At 67.3% G+C, this 14,274-nt stretch overlaps 1 protein-coding gene across 3 annotated transcripts in view; it reads left to right on the forward strand.

Annotated features, from left to right (window-relative positions):
• Positions 1 to 2,321: 2,321 nt before the first annotated feature.
• The window catches only part of GPSM1 (G protein signaling modulator 1), a 30,484-nt gene continuing 18,531 nt past the window's right edge, over positions 2,322 to 14,274 (forward strand). The window contains exons 1-7 of one of the 3 annotated variants that reach the window (XM_022578215.3): positions 2,322 to 2,525; positions 10,817 to 11,038; positions 11,707 to 11,842; positions 12,564 to 12,706; positions 12,999 to 13,122; positions 13,360 to 13,475; positions 13,831 to 13,986. In XM_022578215.3, coding sequence (XP_022433923.3) covers positions 2,461 to 2,525; positions 10,817 to 11,038; positions 11,707 to 11,842; positions 12,564 to 12,706; positions 12,999 to 13,122; positions 13,360 to 13,475; positions 13,831 to 13,986 — 962 coding nt within the window. In that variant the 5' untranslated portion in view covers positions 2,322 to 2,460. Of the gene's footprint in view, positions 2,526 to 4,896; positions 8,550 to 10,816; positions 11,039 to 11,706; positions 11,843 to 12,563; positions 12,707 to 12,998; positions 13,123 to 13,359; positions 13,476 to 13,830; positions 13,987 to 14,274 lie in introns of those variants that run through there. The other 2 variants (XM_089914015.1, XM_089914014.1) reach the window with 2 other exon arrangements.

Genomic DNA, 14,274 nt, shown 5'->3' on the forward strand with positions numbered 1-14,274 from the left:
GATGAGCAACCGGGAGGGTGAGCAGAGTGGATGGCGGGGCGAGGTGGGTGCAGCGCCCACAGAGGCAGGTGGTGATGGAGGGTCGGTGCCCCCAGGAGCTCCTGCCCCCCAAGACCTGTCACCTGGCAGCCCCCTGCCCTCCGTGGAGCCGAGCCACGCCTGGTCTCAAGACTGGGTGGCCACGTGGGCAATGCCTGTTGGGCCTGGTGCCTGCCCACATTCCACTCTCCTTTGTGGGTCCTCTCGATGGCAGACAATCGGGTCTCTGGATGGAAGAAGACACAGCTCTGTGCCGTGTGGCGAGGACTGCCTGCAGGGGTCCAGTGGGGCCAGGTGCCCTGGCACGGGCAGCATGGTCCCAGCAGCTGACATTCCCTGAGCTCTTACTGTGTGCCAGGCACAGTGACCATCACTGTCCAGACCCCACGATCCTTCCCAACCCCTGCAGGACGGAGCTGCTGAACCCTATTTACAGATGGCAGAACCCAGGCTCAGACAGGGAGAGCCACTTGTACCAGGCACACAGCGGGGTGGGGGTGGGGATGGCCTAACTCAGAGCCGGAGCCCTTGGCCAGCTCACTGCCCAGCACCCCCAAGAGGATTCTAGCTCCCCCGGGAAGCTCTGATAGAAAGTTGAGACCTGGGCTCCCCAGTATCCCCGCTCGCAGGAAGGAAGAAAGAAGATGCCTTCCCTGCAGGACCACTCTGGGGCCAGGAATCGCTCCCTCACTCCACCATTCACGTCACATCACTATGAGGGTGGCCTTCCTGGTATGAGGCACCCGGCCGCAGACCCAGGGGACCCGCAGGGGGCTCACAGCAGCGGCCTCCTGGAAACACTGAGCTTAGGCCTGGAACAGGCGGGGCCCACAGCAGCCCCTGCCCTGACACTGTTGCCAGCTCAGGGGTTCCCCAAGGACGCAGGCCTGGGGGCTGCCGTAAATGAGGGTGGTGCCCCAACCCACTGCACCACCCACCCTGCAGGGGCCAGCCGGCGGCCGCGGCCGCGGCCAAGAGCAAGGCCTTGCCCAGCCCCTGTGGTCATGGGGGGAGGGTGAGTGGGCCAAGCCGCCGCCGCTGTGCTCTGGGCACAGATGGTTCCATCCCCGCTGCCTCTTCCGCAGGAAAAACAAACCAGCTCGGGGCCAACTGTCCTTTTCTACCTCGTGTTTATTTTCACGGCCTTTGCCTTTGCCTGAAGCCAGCGTCCTGGGGTCTGCGCTCTGCCGAGGGTCTGGCTGGCGTGGCCATGGCATTTTCCTGACCTTGGGGCAGCTCTCCGGATAGGCGCCAGGGTGCTCCCGGGGAAAGTAGCCCATTTCCTGCCCCCAGACTTGTCCCTGTCCCATTCGGTCACGGCAGCTTCTCCAGGATTTGGAGTCTTCTGGCTGCATGGTGGTGGGGGGGAGGGGGGCTGAGGCTGAGAAGGGGAGCGGGACAGAACCAGTGAGACCCTAGGGCAGTCAGGGGTGGAGATGAGGCCACATCACCGGTCAGGGCCACCAGGGCTCCCGGGAATTTGCAGGGGAGGAGGTGGCCTGGCACTGGGATACTCGACTCGGGTGGGTGGGCACGGCCCGGCTGCTCTACCTGCATCCTTCCAAGTTTTCAGCCATCTCCATTTCACAGACAGCTGAGAAGGCCAAGGTTGGTAGGGGGGACCCTGCAACCCAAGGTCTCAGAAGTGAGAAACGGGGAGGGGGAGGGGGGCGTGCTCTCAGGATCCGTGGCTTCTGGGGCCAGGCCACACACATGCCTAGGTAAATGCTTCTCCATCCTCCCACACGGACGAATTCACGTGGGGGACAGACTCGCTATAGCAGCTAGAGGGGCATCCCCGGGGCCTGCACCCCACTGCCAGTTTGGAGAGGGGCTGAGGCACGTTGGGGCTGGACTGGAGGAGAGGCAGAGAACCACCAAGGGGGGAGAGGTCACTTGCCAAACAAAGGCGGGAGGCCAGGCCTCCAACGGGGGGAAGAAACGGGGGTGACGAGGCCAGCAGCGCTGCGCCTCCACGCAAACGGCCTCGCAAGCCCCAGAAGCCCCCAGAAGCGATGCCGCGCCAGGCCCCTCTCCCGCACTCACCCTGGGGGGCTGGGGTCGCACCCTCCTGAGCCCTTTGCCAGCCGAACGCTCAAAGGCTCTGCCCCTTCCCCCGCCGCGGGCCGCTCCCCCGACCCCGGCTTTCTCCCCTCCCCCCACCGCGCGGACCGGGGGGGGGGGGGGGAGGGACCGGCGGCTCGGCCCGCGCCCCCTCCCCCTCGGGCGGCGGTGACATCACGGCCACGGCGGGAGGGGCGGCGCCGCGCACATCACTTCCTCGGCGCCTCCCGCCCGCGCGGACGGACGGACGACTGGCGGGCGGTGGACAGCGGAGAGCGGACCGCGGACCGGCGCGGGGCGGCGCGAGCGGCGCGAGCGTGAGGTGCGCGGCCCCCGGCTCTCGGCGCCCTCGGCCCCATGGCGGGTCCGGCCCCGCCCGCCGCTGACGAGCTGCTCGGCCCTGCCCGGCGCCTCTACTCCAGGTGGGTAGGGCAGGGCAGGCGGTGGGGCCGCGCGGGGCCGCGCGGGGACCGGGCAGCTGGGGCCGCTGGAGGCGGGATCGGCCGGCCTGGAACAAAGGCGGCGGCGAGCGCGCAACGTGGCGGGGACGCCCCTCCCAGCGGGGCCGGCGGCGGTTGGGGGCGCGGGGTGGGGACGAGGGGGCCGGGGGAGGGGGTCGGAGGCTGGGGGCGCTGGGCCTCCCACGGCCCACGCCCTCGAGAACCAGGGCACTAGCGGGTGGGCAGCGTGGGCCGCTGGGATGGACTGCCGCCTGCCGGATCGCCCCCTCGCAAACGGTGTCCAGGGTTTGGGAGACTGGCAGCTTCTACAGCCCTGCTCTCCTGGCAGCTGGGCCCTGTGGCACAGCAGGCGTGTGGTGGGAGCTCCAGGAGCTTCCCTCGCAAGCCTGGCACCACCTCCCCACTGCCATGGCCCGAGTACTGGGTGGGCAGGGGACATGGTATGCTGAAGAGACCAGGGTGTGTCACGGGTGGGGCCGTGCCCCTGCCCCCACCAGCCCACCAGGTGCCTGTGGTCCAGTAGATTGTGGCTGGCGTGGGGCTGCAGAGCCAGCCAGCTAGGTGGGTGGGTGGGCACCTGCCTGAAGAGGCACCTGCCGCGGGCAGGTTCGTGAGTGATGCCGGCGGTCTGAGCTCTGCGCCCCACGCCCATCAGGGATGACAGGGTGGCCCTGGCCAGGGCCGCGTGCCTGGCTGGTGACTCCAGGCTTGTCAAGGGTGTGCCACAAGGTGATGCCCTGGGCCTGGCCCAGACAGGCACGAGCACTGGCGTGCAGGTGTCCGGCAGAGCGGGGCAGGCGTGAGTGCTGGGCCGGGGATGCTTACTGACTGCAGCTCCCGGAGGCGGGCCGGCTCCCCACAGTGGGGACAGGCCGCCGACTTGGAGGGACGTCATCCTGGCTGCCCCCAGCCACCCTTAGGACCAGGGGGCTGCTGAGCCTTCGCGGGGCCTAGCCTGGCCTGCGAGGGTTCTCCAGCCTGGCCAGCAGCCCAGCAGCCGCAAACCTCTGCTGGGTGCCCCCCCTTCCCCGATGTGCAGAATGAGGCTCTGGGGCCCCTCCCACCTTGGTCTGGTCTGGGCTGCTGGCCAGAGACGCAGCCCCCATTGTGTGGTCTCGGGATGAAGCGCTGAGCCCCCGGCCTGGCTCCTGGGCCCACGCAGGGGGAGGGGCGTGTGAGTGGGTCTGTTGGCAGCTGGCGCGGGAGGCCTGTCCTAGAGGACCCTCTCCATGGCCCCCCTTGGGATGGAGAGCTGTGCGGGGCTGCATTTGCCCCAGCGTCGTTTCTCCGATCGAGAGGGGGTATTTCGGAAGAATGACACGTGTTGATCTGGCGGCCACCGGCTGTGTGTGTGTGTGTGTGTGTGTGTGTGTGTGTGTGTGTGTGTGTAGGGGAGCTATGGTGGAGGAGGTCCAGGGCCGCTTTAGCCCTGGGAGACCCTGCGCAGCCAAGCCTGGGGTCCACATCGTGCTAGTCTCCCCACAGGCTTGACCTGGCGGCCTGGGGTGTGGGCTGGCACCAGGCCTCAGCGGGGACACGCCAGACAGGACCCTGGCCTGAGGGAGCCATCCCTGGGCAGGGGCAGAGCTCAGAGCGAACGCTGGGAGGGGCCCGGAGCCCGGCCTGGATTCCTTGCAAGCTGAGCCCTGAGTGGAGGCCGAAGGGGCAAAGCCCTGCAGAGGTTTGGGGGGCGCGGCCACAGCCTGCCTTCAGGGCTGTGAAGACGCCCGTGAGGGTTTGGAGCCGCGCGTGTAGCTGCGGCTGGGTGTGCGCGGGCCCGTGCCCGGTCGGAGCTGGCGTTCAGAGGCTGCCGAGACACCCTCAAAAGGTCATCTGTCCCCTCAGAGCCTGTGTGTCCGGGAAGACCACCCGTGGCGTGGGAGTGGAGGGGTGCAGGCAGCCCGGTACGTGGATGCCCCGCGGACATCCCCTTGGTCTGAGCACCCCAGGGGTGGCTGTTCTGGGAGAACCCCTGTTGTGTGGGGGGCCAGGCCAGGTCCCCTCTGCTGTGTTCCCGCCTGGTGACTCCCCTTCCGCACACCCACACCGCTGCCTGGCGAGGTGAGTTCAGTTCTTACAAAGCGGGTTCTGGGCGGAACTGGGCTTAGAAAGCCCACGGAGAAGGGCCTGAGCGTGAGGGTGCTCGTGACCCGCCACGTCCCCAGATGGGGCCCTGGGGGGGGGCACCGGGTCAGGGAGGCAGGAGTGGGCGGGGTCTCGTGGGGTGGGAGACGGTTAACACTCAGAGCCCCGGTCCGCTGCGCCTGGGCGTGCTTCCCCAGGGCAGGGGTTTGGGAGGGGGTGCCGAGGGGCCCGGGGGGGGATGGGCAGGTGGCCGAGAAGCCCCCGAAAGTGGGGAAGCCACAGACCGCCCTCTCCTGGCCCTCTGGCTCCCTTAAGGCCGGCAGCTGAGCGCTCCTGCTGGGGCTGCGAGGGCAGAGCTGGGCGGCGAGCACACCACTGCGGGGCGGCTCTTTAGAGGCGTGACCCATCGGCAGGCGCCCGGACGGGGGTCCCAGCCCCGTGGCAGTCGGCCCTACCCCAGGGCTCCCGAGAAGCGTGCCCCTCGGCACTTTGTAAAGCTGGGTGGTGGTCGTGCTTCTCCTCTCCAGTGATTCCTGCTTCTCCCAGGCTGCCTGTCCCATCATGCTCCTAGATCCCCCGCCCAGACTGAAGGGGAGTCAGTGTGGCTTCACCCTGGGGACGGCAGGACAGGGGGTGAGCAGGGGCCCTGGAGCGTCTGCCCAGAGGCCCAGTGTGGGTGACAGCCCTGGACAGGGACGCTGACATTTAGCAGAGTGGGGCTGATGGGGACGCAGCCCCTGGCCAGGGAGCCTTGGTGGTGGGAGCCGGGGGCCAGGCTTGGAGACCAGCCTCGGTGGTCTGGTGGGCACCAGAGGACGGCGTGCCATCCGGGGAGACAGGCAGGTGGGGCATGAGTGCTGATGGACCGCCCGTGGGGGCAGAGAGCAGGGCAGTAGGGGCCAGGCGGGGCCGGGCTGATGGCTATTCCCGGGATGCTGTCTCAGGTGCCGCAGACAGGTGGGAGGGGTATGGGGCTGACGTGGTGACCAGAGCAGTAAGGCCGGCCACTGGGCGGTCAGTAATCACTTCATTAACTGGTAAGCCAGGGGGCAGGTGGCGGGAGCTTGGCAGACACTACCCTGCCTCCTGGCCGCTGCGGTCTGGCTTCTGGGAAGGCTGACCCTGGTCAGCCACTTTCAAGGAGAGATGTGCTGGGCCGTCGTGGTGTTGGATAGCAGATCTCACGGGTGGACGAGGCCTGGCTGGGGCAGGCAGGCTGACCCCTGAGGCCCCTGAGGCGGTGGGCCGGGTCTCTCCCCAGGACGTGGAGGACTGTAGATTAACAATTAAGCATCGGACTTCCCTGGTGGCGCAGTGGTTGAGAATCCGCCTGCCAATGCAGGGGACACGGGTTCGAGCTCTGGTCCGGGAAGATCCCAGTGCCGCGGAGCAACTAAGCCCGTGCGCCACAACTACTGAGCCTGCGCTCTAGAGCCCGCAAGCCACAACTACTGAATCCCGTGCGCCTGGAGCCCGTGCTCCGCAACAGGAGAAGCCACCGCAATGAGAAGCACGCTCACCGCAAGTAGAGTAGCTTCTGCTCTCTGCAACTAGAGAAAGCCCGTGTGCAGCAACAAAGACCCAACGCGGCCAAAAAAGAAAAATTAATCAAATAAAAAAAGATTAAGCATGTATTTAGCCCAGGTGGCAAATCCCAGGTGGAAGGCTACCCCCTCCCAGAGTTTGAGTGGTGAGGCTGGTGAAGGGGGAGCTAAGACCACAGCCTCCGGCCCCTGAGAGCCCTGGCCAGTCCGGCCCAGAGCCCCAGGGAGCCCCATCTCGTGCCCTGACAATAGGGCTCTTGTCAGGCCCTTGGGTGGACAGGCCTGTTGGAGGCCCCTGCAGTCCTGCAGCATGGGGGCATGGGCAGTGGGCGGGAAGGCCAGCTCCACAGACTGATGCTGAAGCGGGTCACCTAGGGTTGCTGCAACCCCAGTGCATCCCCAGTGGGCACGAGCACCCACAGATACCCACAGGCCTGCAGAGGCAGTGTGGAGAGACAGGCTCCAGAACCTTCTTCACTGAACAAGGAAGTGAGCCTGGTCAGTGTAGGCAGGTCTCACGGAGGAGAGGAGAGGATGGCCTGCGGTGCAGGTGTTGGGGGCGCCGCCCCGGGGGGTGGAGGAGGGGCATGGGGTTGATGTGACAGTGCAGAGTTTTGAGGGTTCAGCTTGTTGACAGGAGCTGCGCGAGGGGGAGATGGTCCAGGTCCTGCCCTGCCCGCCTCAGCTGAGCTCCTCCGGAGGTGGACAGAGGCCTCCGGGCAGGGAGGAGAATGCCCTGGCCTGGACACCCTGGGGACCAGGGCCTGGTGTGGGCGGGTGGGCAGCCTGGGACCTCATTCTCCCACCTCTGCATCCACCCACCCAGCCCCTTCCAGGTCTCGGCCCTCCCAGACCCCGCAGAGTGGCAACGCCTGCTGGGCCTCCTGGGCCGATGCTGACCCCCGGGTCCTGTATCCTGGGCGGCCTTTGCCCTGGACTACCACGGCCGCCTACGCATCCTCGGGTTCCCGCCTCAGCCCAGACCCCAGCACGGTCTTGGGGAGCTGGGCCCACCCTGGGTCTGTAGTTCCCTCTGACCCCAGAGCTGCGTTTCCCTTCCTGTCCCAGGTTCCCAGCTGCTTGGTCTAGCTGAGCCCCCTCCCACCCAAGGCCCATTGCTGAGACGGGCAAGTGGCCTGGCAGGAGGAGCCACCTACGAGTGGGGCAGAGAGAGCCTCTGTGAGCCCCGTGGGAACCTAGGGGCTCCTGGGAGGCAGCAGCACTGTGGGGTGGGCTGCTGGGAGGGGAGGGGCCTTGGGCTTCTCCCCACTGCTCCGCCCTGACCGAGCCCCGTGGCCCCCTCCCCCTAGCTGGACGTTGGCACCAGCCCCCGCTACTCCAGAGATGGCCACTCGCGCCTCAGCAGCCGTGGTGGCTGGAGGAGCTGGAGCCGGGCTGGGAAGGTGGCCAGGGGGCTGGTGGTTTCAGGAAAGGAACTGGGTGGGGGCGTGTCTATTCCTCCCAAGACGGCTGGCCCCAGGCCCTCTAGGCCCGCACCTGGGTTAGACCTGGGGCCTGGGGCTCCTCGTCGGTCAGGTGCTGGTAACCCCAGCAGTGCCCCAGAGGGCCGGGGGACTAACAGGGTGACTGGACTCTGTGCCCACCTGTTGACCCTTCTGCGTGCCGGGCGCTGGGCACTGGGGGACAGGCCGCCAGGAGGACGGGGCAGAGCCAAGTGCAGACCCTGCCGAGCCCCAGCTCCCCAGGTGGGGGCCACACCGCCGTGTCCCTCCTCCTTTCCTTCTCTCACAGATGTTGACCCGGCGCCAGCTAGGTGCCTGGTGCTCCTTTGTGCTGCGTGACGGGGTTCTGGCCCCGAACCGGCCACAGGGCCGGAGTGGGGCGAGAGTCTGGGTGAGCGGGACGGGGGTGCGGCCGCTGCACCCCTGCTGTGCGCCTGCCCCCCAAGGGGAGCGCGTGGACAGGCTCCCCTGGGCGCCCGCCGGCCCGCCCTGCTGACGGCGCTGATCCCCGGCTCTGAGCCGCCCTTGATCCCCTGATCCACCGCAGGCCCTGGGAGGCCCCGGACCAGCTGCCAGGGGGCCGGGGGTCTCCTGGAGCCGAGGCCACCAGAGCCTCAGCCCACCGCTCTGGGGTGGGGGATGCGGGGGACCGTGAGGCCGGCGCACCCCCAGGACCAGCAGCCGAGGTGGGGCGAGGGCTGGCTGGCCAGGAGGGAGGCCCGGAGCCCCGCCATGCCGGCTGCCGCCACGGAGGGCCCGCCCGCGGCCCTGAGCTTGGCTGAGAAGGCCGTGTGCAAAGTGGTGCACGGCGCCCCCTGCCCCCGCCCGCTGCTCCCCGTGGGCCTGGAGCTGTGGCTGTACGTGCAGGAGAAGCGCAACCTGCAGAGGAAGAGGTGCGGCGGCGGATGGGCGCTAAGCTGGAGGTCACCATGCCGTTGGAGGTTCTTGGGACAAGGAAGGGGGTGGGGCTTTTGACCTGGGACACCCTGCCTGGTGCCTCCCCAGGTGGCCTCCCCATGTGCAGGCCTGGTTAGCTTTCCCAGTCTGCAGTTCCGGGAGGCTGCGTCAGACACCCCAACATTGCGCCCCTGCCCCCTTGACTTCTAGGCCCAGGGCCTTTCCCAAGCCAGAAACCTCCTCTGCTCTGAGCCACTGATGCCACATCTCTGGGCATGGAGGTGGGCGGGGGGAGGCCACGCCTGTGATCAGATCTGCCCGAGCCAGTGGGGCTCCGAAAACACCTGCGTTTCAGACCGAGTCCCCGGGAGGAGAGGGCAGCTAGCCGTGTAGTGAGCAGCTGGGCAGGGACAAGCAGGCCTTAATTAAGGAGCCCCGTGCGTGGCCCTGGTGGAGTGGGGCTGCCCGTGGGCTCCTGCGACGTGGCATCCGGAGGGCCCTTCCCAGAGCTCTTGGCGAGGGCGGGAGGTGAAAGGGTCTGGCATCCTGGTCTCGAGGCCATGCCCCTGACCCCGGCTCTCTGAGAGGCCACAGGGCTCTGCTTGAATCTGGGGGTGGGGGAGACGGCGGGGTCCTCTGGTGCGGGCCCTGCATCCTCCGGGGGGGAGGAGCCCTCTTCCCCAGGAGGAGTGGCCCCGATGCTGGGGAGTCGTGACTGGACAAGGGGCGTGGTGAAGGCGCCGAGCCTGTGGGGTGTGGGGCCTGGGCTCAGCTTCTCCAGGGGCTCACCAGCCTCGCCCCAGCTGGTCCTGAGGGCTGGCTGGCCTGGAGGGAGGTGCCCTGTTGTCTGGAGAACGCAGGAGCAGAGTGAATGGGGCGTTGTGGTTTCTATCAAAGGGGCAGTTTGAATAAAACGGTTGAGGGACGTCCCTGGTGGCGCAGTGGTTAGGAATCCACCTGCCGATGCAGGGGACACAGGTTCGAGCCCTGGTCCGGGAAGATCCCACATGCCGCGGAGCAACTAAGCCCGTGCACCACAACTACTGAACCTGCTCTCTAGAGCCCGCGAGCCACAACTACTGAAGCCCGCAAGCCACAACTACTGAAACCCGTGAGCCACAACTACTGAAACCCGCAAGCCACAACTACTGAGCCTGCACGCCTAGAGCCCATGCTCCACAGCAAGAGAAGCCACCGCAGTGAGAAGCCTGCGTGCCGCAACTTGAGAAAGCCTGCACGCAGCAACGAAGACCCAATGCAGCCAAAAATAAACAAATACATAAATTTATTTTTAAAAAAAGAAAAGAAACGGTTGAGAAGCAGTAGTCTAAACAACTCTATTTTTTAAGGAAACGCGCTGGTTCCCCCTCCAGTAACTCCTGATCATCGCGCACTTCTAACAACGAAGCAGGTCGAGTGCGTTGGGGTGCAGCTGGCTGTCTGGTGTGCACGTTTTATTATAAATTACTCTCTGTAGGTTTTCCATGAACTCTGATGACAATGGGAGTAAGAGGAGGATAACGGGGCGGCCTGTGGCAGCCCGGAGCCGGCTCCCGCCTTTCCAGGGGGTGCTCTGCTCCTGCTGTGTGGTCTCAGTGGGGTGCGGGGTGGCAGGGGCCGCTTGCCTCGGTGGGGGCCCTCTCCCTGGCTTTTTCTGCACCTGCGCCCCCAGCCCCCCTCGGGCCCCAGCGCAGGACATCGACTCAGATGGCCCCACCAGAAAATGGGAGGTGAGGACAGGTGACAGCCGAGTCCCCAGCCCCTCCCTCTCCCCCCCCCCCCCGAGAGCTTGGAGGGTGGGGGCCCTGCTCCAGGGTGCAGGACCCAGGAGGCGCTGGGATCGGATCCTGCCTGTGTGGCCCTGACCATCTGGCTGACCCTGTGAGCCTCCGTCATCCTCAGAGGGGATCAGGGCCTGCCCCAGGCCACCGTAGCCACTGTGGCAGGTAGCGCCTGGCCCGGGGGCGGCCCCTCGCCCCAGCAGCTGGGACTGGGGTGGGGGGAGGTGGTGTCTGCAGGCCGCCTCTGGGCGAGGGTCCGGCTGCATTGCAGGTTCATGCTTTCGTGGCCGCCGGGTGCCCTGGGGGTGGGGAAGGGGAGCCGCACCGTGTGCCAACCAGGGCGTTCATCCAAAGAGAGGTTGACGCCCACGCCCCCGGGCACCGCACTGGCCACAGCCGTCCGAGGTGCCCCGCTGTCCGAATGGTGACGTGCAGGGGTGTGAGGGGCAGGCTGAGACCCCTGACCCCTCCTCTCCGCCCAGGATGGAAGCCTCGTGCCTGGAGCTGGCCCTGGAGGGTGAGCGGCTGTGCAAGGCTGGTGACTTCAAGGCAGGCGTGGCCTTCTTTGAGGCCGCTGTGCAGGTGGGCACCGAGGACCTGAAGACTCTGAGTGCCATCTACAGCCAGCTGGGCAACGCCTACTTCTACCTAAAGGAGTACGCCCGGGCGCTGGAGTACCACAAACATGACCTGTTGCTAGCTCGGTGAGCCGGGCTGCCCCACCTGCCCTGTGCAGAGCCGTCCTGCCCCTGGGCCCCCACCCCCCCTGCTCTCACCACGAACCGACCAGCCTCCTCCTGCTGGCCCCACCCACTCAGCCCCCCCGACCGGCCCCCGCCCCCCATTTCCCAGTGTCTCCGTTCTCCTCGGGCCTCCAGAACTTCCCCGCTGCTGCTCCTCCCTGGAACACCCTCCCCTTGCGTGTTCCCTGCCCCCTCTTTTGCTCCTTAAGGCCTGCAGGAGCCCCCACCCCACCCCATGAGCCCCCAGATATCCCAGGTGGGGGCGGAGCTTCTGACCACCCTGCCCACAGGTCCTTCCCCTCCAGCTGGTGAGCCCTGGTTTCAGCATCCAGCCAGTGTGAGGTGGCGGCAGACACGCAGCAAATACACACTGCATGGTTAATTCCCTCTGCCAGGCCCCCAACTCTCCTGCCTCCAAGCCGGCCTTCGCAAGTCCTTCCCCCAGACTGGCCTAGCAGAGAAGTGGTCCTGAGCTGGGCCCACCCGCCGTGGGACCCCTGCCCAGCATCATCCCAGTGTCTGGGGGCTCCCGGTCCCCCCAGACTCTTGCTGCCGTCACCAGGGCTCCCTGCTGGGTTCAGGGTCCCGCCAGTCCTTGGTCCAGCCCCTCGCTCTTTCCTGCCCTCCAGGACCATCGGTGACCGCATGGGGGAGGCCAAGGCCAGTGGGAACCTGGGCAACACACTCAAGGTGCTGGGCCGCTTTGACGAGGCCGTTGTGTGCTGCCAGCGGCACCTGGACATCGCCCAGGAGCAGGGGGACAAGGTGGGCGGCGGCCCCTGGCCTGTGGCCGTCTGGGTCTGGGATGGGAGCCACAGGTGACACCACTCATGGCCCCACGTGCTCTTCCCGTGGGACGACGGCCCCCTTCAGAAACGAGGGCACTTTGGCTCACACCGACGCTGTGGGGCTGAGGCCCGGGCTCCCATCTTGCATGTCAGCTCCCCTCTCCCCGACCTCCCCCCTGAAGCCACCAACACCCCCAGTCACTCCTGGGGCCAGAGGGAGACGGGGGTGGGGGCCGGCTCCGGAAGGAACCTGGCTGGAGAGGCAGCACCGTCCGAGCAACGGTGGGTCCAGCCCTGCTGGACCCTTGACAGCCCTGCTCTGTGTCCTCCCCCCGTGGCCCTGTGGGATAAGCATCCCTGCCCCTGTATGGACGAGAAAACTGCGGCTGAGAGGTGACTGACTCGCCCCAGGCCACCTTCGGAGGCGGTTGAGCAGAGGCAGAGCCCTGACCCTTGGGTGTCAGAGAGGGGTGACCGGGAGGGGTGGGGACAGGTCCCTCCCTCCCCGTGACCCCTACCTTAGCGTCTATACTTGGTGCTGCCACCCCCCAGGCCCTTGCCTTTGGGGCCCGAGGAACAGCGGGGACCGTGGACCAGGCGATGGGAACGCCAGCTCTGTGCGCACAGGGCTCCTCAGGGGCTGTGGCTTTGGAGACGCCCCCCCCCCGCCCCCCCACCAACCTCAGTGTCACCCACAGGTTGGGGAAGCGAGGGCACTTTACAACATTGGCAACGTGTACCACGCCAAGGGCAAGCAGCTGTCCTGGAATGCAGCACAGGACCCTGGGCACCTGCCGCCTGCCGTCCGCGAGACGCTGCGCCGGGCCTCTGAGTTCTACGAGTGAGCAGGCGGGATTGTCCCCGCGCTCTGCACACGCGGGGACCTGGGTGGGCTGCCTCCTCACCCCCACCCGCCCTGTCCTCGGCCTGGCCGGCATAGGCTGCACGTGAAAACCAGAGCCGGGGGCAGGGCGGAGGCTAACCCGAGCCTTGGAGCTCAGACCGAGCAGAGCCACCCTCATCTGGGGGCACGACCCTGGGAGGGGCTGTATGGAGGCCACCCGCTCAGCATCTTCTAGCCTGGGTGGGTGGGTCGCTGGGAGGGACACAGCTCAGAGAGACTCGGCCCCCAGGAGGAACCTGTCCCTGGTGAAGGAGCTGGGCGACCGGGCAGCCCAGGGCAGGGCCTATGGCAACCTGGGCAACACCCACTACCTGCTGGGGAGCTTCACAGAGGCCACAACCTTCCACAAGGAGGTAAGTGGGTGGCAGCGACGGGGTGGCCCTGACATAGGGTCGGAGCGAGACGGCCGGGGCACCCCACCAGCCCCCTCGCTTCGTCTGGGCTTGGTGCCGGGGCTCCCAGGGCTGCCCCTCTGGGCACACGGACATCAGGCTGGCCGTGCTGGGCAGTGCGGGGTGGGCAGCACCTGCCATCTGCATCGGATCCCGGGCTGCTCCGTGACCACCTGGGCCTTGTGTCCGTGTCCTCAGCGCCTGGCCATTGCTAAGGAATTTGGAGACAAGGCGGCAGAGAGGAGGGCCTATAGCAACCTGGGGAACGCCCACATCTTCCTGGGGCGCTTCGACGTGGCCGCCGAGTACTACAAGTAGGCAGCACCCCTCCCACCCCCACCGCCCAGCCAGGGAGAGGGTGGGCCCTAGGAGGGCGAGGGAGCCTGGACGCCAGGCCAAGGAGGCGCCCACCTCAAGCTCTGCCCTCCCAGCCTCCCCAGGGGCCGTGCGGGGGGTTCTGTGCCACCCTGGAAGGGCAACCGATGGAGCCCAGAGAGACCCCCCAGTGGGGTCCTGGGGCTGGAGGCCTCGGGGCCAAAGGGCTGCTTCCCCACCACCCCCAACGTAGCCCTTGGAAAGGGGCGTTGGGGGAGCATGAGCTGTGCCCTAGCCCCTGTGGAGGGGAGTGCTGGAATCTTCCTTCCTGGGGTGACCACCCGCCCCCCACAGAAAGACTCTGCAGCTGTCCCGGCAGCTCAAGGACCAGGCAGTGGAGGCGCAGGCCTGCTACAGCCTGGGCAACACGTACACGCTGCTGCAAGACTACGAGCGCGCCGCCGAGTACCACCTGCGGCACCTGCTCATCGCCCAGGAGCTGGCCGACAGGTGCGTGCGGCAGGGGCGCGTGGCTGCCCAGGCCCACACCGGGGGGCCCCCCGCTCGCCCCTTCAGGCCCCTGGGCTGAGCAACAAGCTGACTACAGTGGCCTGGACTCGCCGGCCTGGGTCTGAGGCCCTGCTCTGCCACCGACCACCAAGGGACCCTGCTCAAGGCGGCCCCGCCTGGGCTCAGCCTCCCCCATCAGTTGGCCACACCGCCCACTGAGTGGGACCCGGTGAGACCAGTGGACGCTGGGCCAGCTGCTCGCAGTGACCCTTGGCGCAAGCTGGTTGG

Source organism: Delphinapterus leucas, chromosome 6 (assembly GCF_059928025.1).
Source record: "Delphinapterus leucas isolate spDelLeu-1000000601 "Yukka" chromosome 6, BTC_Dleu_Yukka2, whole genome shotgun sequence".
NCBI lineage: Eukaryota > Metazoa > Chordata > Mammalia > Artiodactyla > Monodontidae > Delphinapterus > Delphinapterus leucas.